We start from the raw sequence: 8,408 nt of genomic DNA on the forward strand, positions 1-8,408 counted from the left end.
AGTCCTTGAAATTCAAAAATCTCCGGTACCCACCTCCACTTGGCTCCCTCAAACTTTGATTCAACTAATACCACCTAATTTCAAAATTTACCTATAGTTCTACTTTGGGAATAATCTGTATTCATTGTTACCCCTTCCTCTTGAAATATGCTACATCCGTAATGTTATAAGGAAATTCAAATTCAAAATAAAAAGTTTGATATGTATGTATGTATGTATGTATGTATGTATGTATGTATGTATGTATGTATGTATGTATGTATGTATGTATGTATGTATGTATGTATGTATGTATGTATGTATGTATGTATGTATGTATGTATGTATGTATGTATGTATGTATGTATGTATGTATGTATGTATGTATGTATGTATGTATGTATGTATGTATGTATGTATGTATGTATGTATGTATGTATGTATGTATGTATGTATGTATGTATGATACATTAAGATCTTTATATGTGACCCATGCTAGAAGCCATCTTGAGTACTGCAGTGTAATTTGGTCACCATGGCAAGTAACTCAAATTGATAAAATCGAACGTGTACAGCAGAAATTTATTAAATTTTTATGTTTTAAATCAAATTTGCAATATACTTCAACAGATTACGATTCGCTATGTGCTAGGTTTAAGCTTCCCCCACTGGTGAGGAGGCAAAAGTTTTTAGATGCTATTTTTGTTTACAAACTGGTCAATTCATGCTATAATTGTCCATCCATTTTGTACAAGGTTTGTTTTAATGTACAGAGCAGACAGCTAGTAATAACCATATCTTTCGCATCAGTGCCTCCAGAGTAAATCTGAGAAAATATTCCCCAATTTTAAGATGTTTAACCACTTATAATGACGTTTTTAAAGCAAATCCAAACATAGATTTATTTAGTCCTGTTTCCGCCTTTCGGCGTGTGCTTCAGGCTGCGTGTTTTTAATAATTTTTCCTGTTTTGTTGTTTTTATTTCTGTGTTTGCCTTTTATGTCATGTCACTTCTTTCTGTTATTGCTACCCCTTGTTTTTATCTTTTTAGTGCTTGTTTTTCCTTATTTGTTTCTAAAGGTGCCGGTAAATGGGCTTTATGCCCGTTGGTTTACCTGAATAAATAAATAAATAAATAAATAAATAAATAAATAAATAAATAAATAAATAAATGTATGTATGTATGTATGTATGTATGTATGTATGTATGTATGTATGTATGTATGTATGTATGTATGTATGTATGTATGTATGTATGTATGTATGTATGTATGTATGTATGTATGTATGTATGTATGTATGTGTACGTACGTATGTATGCATATGTATACATGTGTGTGAGTGTGTGTGCGTGTGGTGTTTCAATGGAACACTCAACCTCAATTTGTATAATGTTTGTAGCACCATTAGCAGTTAATGAGTTATGATTGTAAAATGGTGAGGGGGGGGGGTATGACAAAATTGTGTCAAGGGGGGACGGGTTCTGAAAAAATTTCAAGCCAGGTGGGGGTCAATCAAATTTTGTGGATTTTCGAAGCAATTCCTCCGGACCCCCCCCCCCCCGATCGTACATAATGACGACTCCCTTAAGTTAACTTTTACTTCCGTGAGGATCAGTCTGGTTTTTACTTAATAGTCTGAACACACAGATTGCAAGTAAACAGTGAAAGTCATGGCAATATCTAGCGTAGCAGTTCTTGTTATGTTCTTTGTCTTCGCTGTGACTGGCCAACCAACCACTGCAGCTAACAGAGGCTGGGCAGATTTCCAAAGTCGATACATTGAAGACGGCAGATGTGCCTATACATTTATTCTACCAGACAAAGAACAACAGTCCTGTGGTAAAGATTATGACGATGCTCTGCAGACTGTGACTGATAGAGTGACAACACTGGAAACACAGCAACCACCAAATCTCGATGCCACTCTACAGAGTTTGTTGGAGACCCAGGAGACTTTGTTAGGGAGAGTAGCAGAACTGGAAACGCAGCAAATGTTAAATCAACCACCACCTACTTATCCAACAGGTAACGATAGTAGTTTTGCAAATGCCGAATAATATTGATGAGATTATACAGTTTGGCCATAGACCCTTTCGTGTAAGGTCTATGGTTTGGATTAGCTAAGGTTTGATAATTGATCCTGTGCTATAATTACATTCAATCGAATGAATGAGTGGACCTGCTAAAACACTTTTTTAAAAAGTGACATGAGAGATAGCATTGCATAGCATTGTATATATAAGTAGGACTTGAAATCATACATTAATTGGGAATCGATTCAAATAATTAAGTGCCAACTGGAGCATCTATAAAATTAAAATATAAGTCTTAGATCATAGCAAATAACACTGAAATAGACGGAAATTCATTTTGCTAATAAAACATGTTTTCATGGTGCAATTTGTCAATAGTGATGTATCTATTTACAGGAACAATGAACTATAAAAAAATAATGTAACAATGGATTTATTTTTTATTTATTTTTATTGAAATCAAATTTGGAAGTGACATATTAAAATATCTATATATACTAATCATGGTATCCTTACGTGCTTTGGATTCAAGTTTATATGTACATTATGTAACAGCTGCAGAATACCTTGATCTCTTCTTATAGAACAGAACATAATATATTTGCTTCATAATTTAACTTCATATTTTTTATACACAGGATTCAAGCACGAAATTCAATTTTCAAGTATTGTCAAAAACAATTGATGAGTTAATTATCATGGATGTCAATTTTCAGTTCATACCTGATTTTAACTCTGTACACTGCAAGTCATGAGTAGCATTCTCAGTTGCCAACACAACACTCATGGAACCTGTGCATAACCTAACACTTCGTCTTTTTTTAAATTTTGAATCTTATAGAAATCCCACTTCCTGACCCTCATGAGCAGAGAGTTGCATTTTCGGTTGTCAGGACAACATCCCTGGGACCCGTGTCTAGTGATACAGTGATTGTTTATGATAAAGTGTATTCTAATGATGGAAATGGTTATAACACATCTACTGGTAAATTTACATGCCCTGTCAGTGGTATGTATTACTTCATGATTTCTGCATTACGACAGTCTAGCAGCTATCACTTACATGTGTGTTTGATAAAGAACACTACCAAGTTACCCTGTATATATGCACATAATTCAGGTGGTAGGTCCCATGGTGCTGCATCTAACAGTGTAATCATAGATATAGATCATGGAGATGAAATCTGGGTTAGACTTGTCAGTGGTTATGCTGTGTACAGTGATATCTATGAATACACAACCTTTACTGGTTACCTGTTGTATTCAATTACACAATAAACAAAGAGTCTGGAACATTAAATAAACACTAATAACAGATCATAGTTAACTCCTGTAGTGTTACATTCTTGCAATAGAAAAACTTAATTATAACAAGAAATTTGAAATTTTAATTTAATTTAAGTGGCTGCAAATGCCTTAAATTGACCTTTTTTTCAGTCTGTTCCCTTCAGATTTACTTCACGAGTTTTCGAGTATTTCCGGTCCCAACTAGACCACAGGATTTTGTGACGTCATAAAGAGAACTCGTTAGCACTAAGGCTATGATGAGCGTAGTCAATAGGTGAATTAAAACTCAACAGCGTTGTGAATAAATACATTACTGGTGGTTGTAATAGACATCAGTAAACAAAAACTACAGTCTACATGTCTTATTAACCAACATTTAATGATATTTACTCACACTGTCTGACTAATTGTCAGTGGGTAAATGCTAAAATACTGTGTCCCCATATTATGGCAAAATAAATCAAAACGGCTAGACTAGATATACAAAAACACTTGTAATGTCGGCTGTTTCACATGCAATGACTTTTATTTATCTGATTTTTTATCTTAAACTCTTCCAAGCCACCTCTTCCTATATCTGGCCGAATCATACACAGAGATGTACAATTATTACAGTAGGGGGGAGAGGACGTATGTAGGAGCTGGTGTCCCCTCATATTACGTGTCTCGTCTCATTTTATCCCTTTAAATGTATAAAACAGAAAGATATGTTAATTCAGACACAAGTATACATTCTCTTGGCTATCCATGTTTTATACTAAGTAAATGAAGTGGTGACCATGTAATTAATGTTGCAATGGTAAACAACTGGTCCCAAGGCTTAGTTTTAGTTCAAAGAGTAAAAACCAAGAGTAAAATATTTCAAGGTCTCTACTTTTATTTTCAGATTAGAATTTTCCATTCATCAGAATCCCCCCCCCCCATCATATCCCAAAATATGTTCATAGCCACCTCCCAATCATTAATTCTGCTTGTACACTTATTTGTAACATATTTCGATATCTGCATGGTTTTAAAAGAAATCGTCAAAATGAGTGTATTAAAAATTATGTAAATCTGTATATAGTCTATGCATGATATTATTGAGATATCTAAAACAAAAAAATTATTATTATTATGGTATATTGTAAGGCCGTACACAATTCTATGTTTCTTATGATCCTATATTTCTTCACTGTGGTGATATTTTTAAAAAACGACGCCCTCTGTGGCAGGATTAGAAAATATAATGTCACTGATGGGACCCAACGAGGTCATACTGAGCTTAAATTATCGTTTATTGCTAATTTGTAAATTCTAAAAAGAACTAATGATTCCAAGTTTCCTTCTGACTTTAATATTTCTAATTCATTCAGAATGTTAAAGTACGATATGATTTGAAAGTATCACAAACATGTACTCGTACACTTTTTAACCGACCAAACGTGAACCGACGCATCATTTTAAAGGTGTGATGAGAAGCATAGAATTAAGTATGGTGCCCTCAACGGTTCAACATTATTATGGCATATTAGATTTATAGTTTATTATGTATTTTTTATTGATCCTAACGCTTTACATCTAAATAGTTTTGATTTTATTATTACAAACATTATTAAATACTCTTATTATCTGATATAAATATCAAATATATAAACTAGATGGAATAATTTGAGTGATTTCATACAAATATGAAATTATAGTAATGACTTCAATATGATAAAAAGTATCAAATCAACACTGGTTTTGGGTTTTGAAGGAGTTATTTTTAATGTTTTTATATGAAGTGTAGTTTTAAGAATAATAAAGTTTTTAATGAAATGTAAGATTTTGGTTCCTATTATTAGACTATTGTTGGCAGTCATAATAAAGAATCTGACCTACTTTGTCAAATAATGGTTTCTGTTGAATTCTGTGTAAAGTTAGAAAATCTTTCAAATCCTTGTCACACAAAAACAAAATCTAGGTAGAATGATGTTACAATGTAATGTTATGTTTTATTTATGAGTCATGACATGTGTAAAAGGCCAAACATAATTGTACCACAGGGATTTGGAAAATGTCTTTGTATTTGCTTATAATTTCTCTTTATTGATTACTTTTTTTGGTCAGTGTTTACTTGTCACTGTAGTAACAACATAATGACCTGGTCAGTGTTTACTTGTCACTGTCTGTAGTGACAACATAATGACCTGGTCAGTGTTTACTTGTCACTGTAGTGACAACATAATGACCTGGTCAGTGTTTACTTGTCACTGTCTGTAGTGACAACATAATGACCTGGTCAGTGTTTACTTGTCACTGTAGTGACAATATAATGACCTGGTCAGTGTTTACTTGTCACTGTAGTGACAACATAATGACCTGGTCAGTGTTTACTTGTCACTATCTGTAGTGACAACATAATGACCTGGTCAGTGTTTACTTGTCACTGTAGTGACAACATAATGACCTGGTCAGTGTTTACTTGTCACTGTAGTGACAACATAATGACCTGGTCAGTGTTTACTTGTCACTATCTGTAGTGACAACATAATGACCTGGTCAGTGTTTACTTGTCACTGTCTGTAGTGACAACATAATGACCTGGTCAGTGTTTACTTGTCACTGTCTGTAGTGACAACATAATGGCCTGGTTAGTGTTTACTTGTCACTGTAGTGACAACATAATGACCTGGTCAGTGTTTACTTGTCACTATCTGTAGTGATAACATAATGACCTGGTCAGTGTTTACTTGTCACTGTAGTGACAACATAATGACCTGGTCAGTGTTTACTTGTTACTGTAGTGACAACATAATGACCTGGTCAGTGTTTACTTGTCACTGTCTGTAGTGACAACATAATGACCTGGTCAGTGTTTACTTGTCACTGTCTGTAGTGACAACATAATGACCTGGTTAGTGTTTACTTGTCACTATCTGTAGTGACAACATAATGACCTGGTCAGTGTTTACTTGTCACTCTCCATAGTGATAACATAATGACCTGGTCAGTGTTTACTTGTCACTGTCTGTAGTGACAACATAATGACCTGGTCAGTGTTTACTTGTCACTGTCTGTAGTGATAACATAATGACCTGGTCAGTGTTTACTTGTCACTGTCTGTAGTGACAACATAATGACCTGGTCAGTGTTTACTTGTCACTATCTGTAGTGACAACATAATGACCTGGTCAGTATTTACTTGTCTCTGTCTGTAGTGATAACATAATGACCTGGTCAGTGTTTACTTGTCACTGTCTGTAGTGATAACATAATGGCCTGGTCAGTGTTTACTTGTCACTATCTGTAGTGATAACATAATGACCTGGTCAGTGTTTACTTGTCACTATCTGTAGTGATAACATAATGACCTGGTCAGTGTTTACTTGTCACTGTAGTGATAACATAATGACCTGGTCAGTGTTTACTTGCCAGTCTGTAGTGACAACATAATGACCTGGTCAGTGTTTACTTGTCACTGTCTGTAGTGATAACATAATGACCTGGTCAGTGTTTACTTGTCACTGTCTGTAGTGACAACATAATGACCAGGTTAGTGTTTACTTGTCACTGTAGTGACAACATAATGACCTGGTCAGTGTTTACTTGTCACTATCTGTAGTGATAACATAATGACCTGGTCAGTGTTTACTTGTCACTATCTGTAGTGATAACATAATGACCTGGTCAGTGTTTACTTGTCACTGTAGTGACAACATAATGACCTGGTCAGTGTTTACTTGTCACTGTCTGTAGTGATAACATAATGACCTGGTCAGTGTTTACTTGTCACTGTCTGTAGTGACAACATAATGACCTGGTTAGTGTGTACTTGTCTCTGTCTATAGTGACAACATAATGACCTGGTCAGTGTTTACTTGTCACTATCTGTAGTGATAACATAATGACCTGGTCAGTGTTTACTTGTCACTGTCTGTAGTGATAACATAATGACCTGGTCAGTGTTTACTTGTCACTGTCTGTAGTGATAACATAATGACCTGGTCAGTGTTTACTTGTCACTATCTGTAGTGATAACATAATGACCTGGTCAGTGTTTACTTGTCACTGTCTGTAGTGATAACATAATGACCTGGTCAGTGTTTACTTGTCACTATCTGTAGTGATAACATAATGACCTGGTCAGTGTTTACTTGTCACTGTCTGTAGTGACAACATAATGACCTGGTCAGTGTTTACTTGTCACTATCTGTAGTGACAACATAATGACCTGGTCAGTGTTTTCTTGTCACTGTCTGTAGTGATAACATAATGACCTGGTCAGTGTTTACTTGTCACTGTAGTGACAATATAATGACCTGGTCAGTGTTTACTTGTCACTGTAGTGACAACATAATGACCTGGTCAGTGTTTACTTGTCACTATCTGTAGTGACAACATAATGACCTGGTCAGTGTTTACTTGTCACTGTAGTGACAACATAATGACCTGGTCAGTGTTTACTTGTCACTGTAGTGACAACATAATGACCTGGTCAGTGTTTACTTGTCACTATCTGTAGTGACAACATAATGACCTGGTCAGTGTTTACTTGTCACTGTCTGTAGTGACAACATAATGGCCTGGTTAGTGTTTACTTGTCACTGTCTGTAGTGACAACATAATGACCTGGTCAGTGTTTACTTGTCACTGTAGTGACAACATAATGACCTGGTCAGTGTTTACTTGTCACTGTCTGTAGTGACAACATAATGACCTGGTTAGTGTTTACTTGTCACTATCTGTAGTGACAACATAATGACCTGGTCAGTGTTTACTTGTCACTGTCTGTAGTGACAACATAATGGCCTGGTTAGTGTTTACTTGTCACTGTCTGTAGTGACAACATAATGACCTGGTCAGTGTTTACTTGTCACTAAAATAAAACCTCAAATCAAGATATTTGACATTCAACAGAGGAATAAGTAAAATCATGACACCTGTAGTAAATGTATCAAAACCTAATTCATTTTATTATCATCAACTTATACATAAAATCACTTGAAATTCTAAAGAATCTGCATTTCATAATTTACATTAAAACCTTCATAAATAAATTATATAATTCAGGTTTTGAGCAATATTTGACCAACTTAAAGATCTTTATAAAATTATAGAAAAGTACAATTTATTACTTTGCAGT

The 8,408-nt window shown here is 34.7% G+C and overlaps 1 protein-coding gene across 1 annotated transcript; it reads left to right on the forward strand.

Moving 5' to 3' along the window:
* Nucleotides 1–1,604: 1,604 nt before the first annotated feature.
* LOC144450764 (caprin-2-like) lies at nucleotides 1,605–5,154 on the forward strand. Its single transcript, XM_078141475.1, has 2 exons — nucleotides 1,605–2,006; nucleotides 2,856–5,154. Exons 1-2 carry the CDS (start codon nucleotides 1,652–1,654, stop codon nucleotides 3,290–3,292), a joined length of 792 nt encoding a protein of 263 aa, XP_077997601.1. The 5' UTR covers nucleotides 1,605–1,651; the 3' UTR covers nucleotides 3,293–5,154.
* The last annotated feature ends 3,254 nt before the right edge of the window (nucleotides 5,155–8,408 follow it).

This window comes from Glandiceps talaboti, chromosome 20 (assembly GCF_964340395.1).
Source record: "Glandiceps talaboti chromosome 20, keGlaTala1.1, whole genome shotgun sequence".
In the NCBI taxonomy this organism is placed as follows: Eukaryota; Metazoa; Hemichordata; class Enteropneusta; family Spengelidae; genus Glandiceps; species Glandiceps talaboti.

Coding starts and splice junctions, on each gene's coding strand:
- LOC144450764 (XM_078141475.1), top strand. CDS start 1,652: ATGGCAATATCTAGCGTAGCAGTTCTTGTTATGTTCTTTGTCTTCGCT. Junction 2,007..2,855: donor ACCACCTACTTATCCAACAG/GTAACGATAGTA, acceptor TGAATCTTATAG/AAATCCCACTTCCTGACCCT.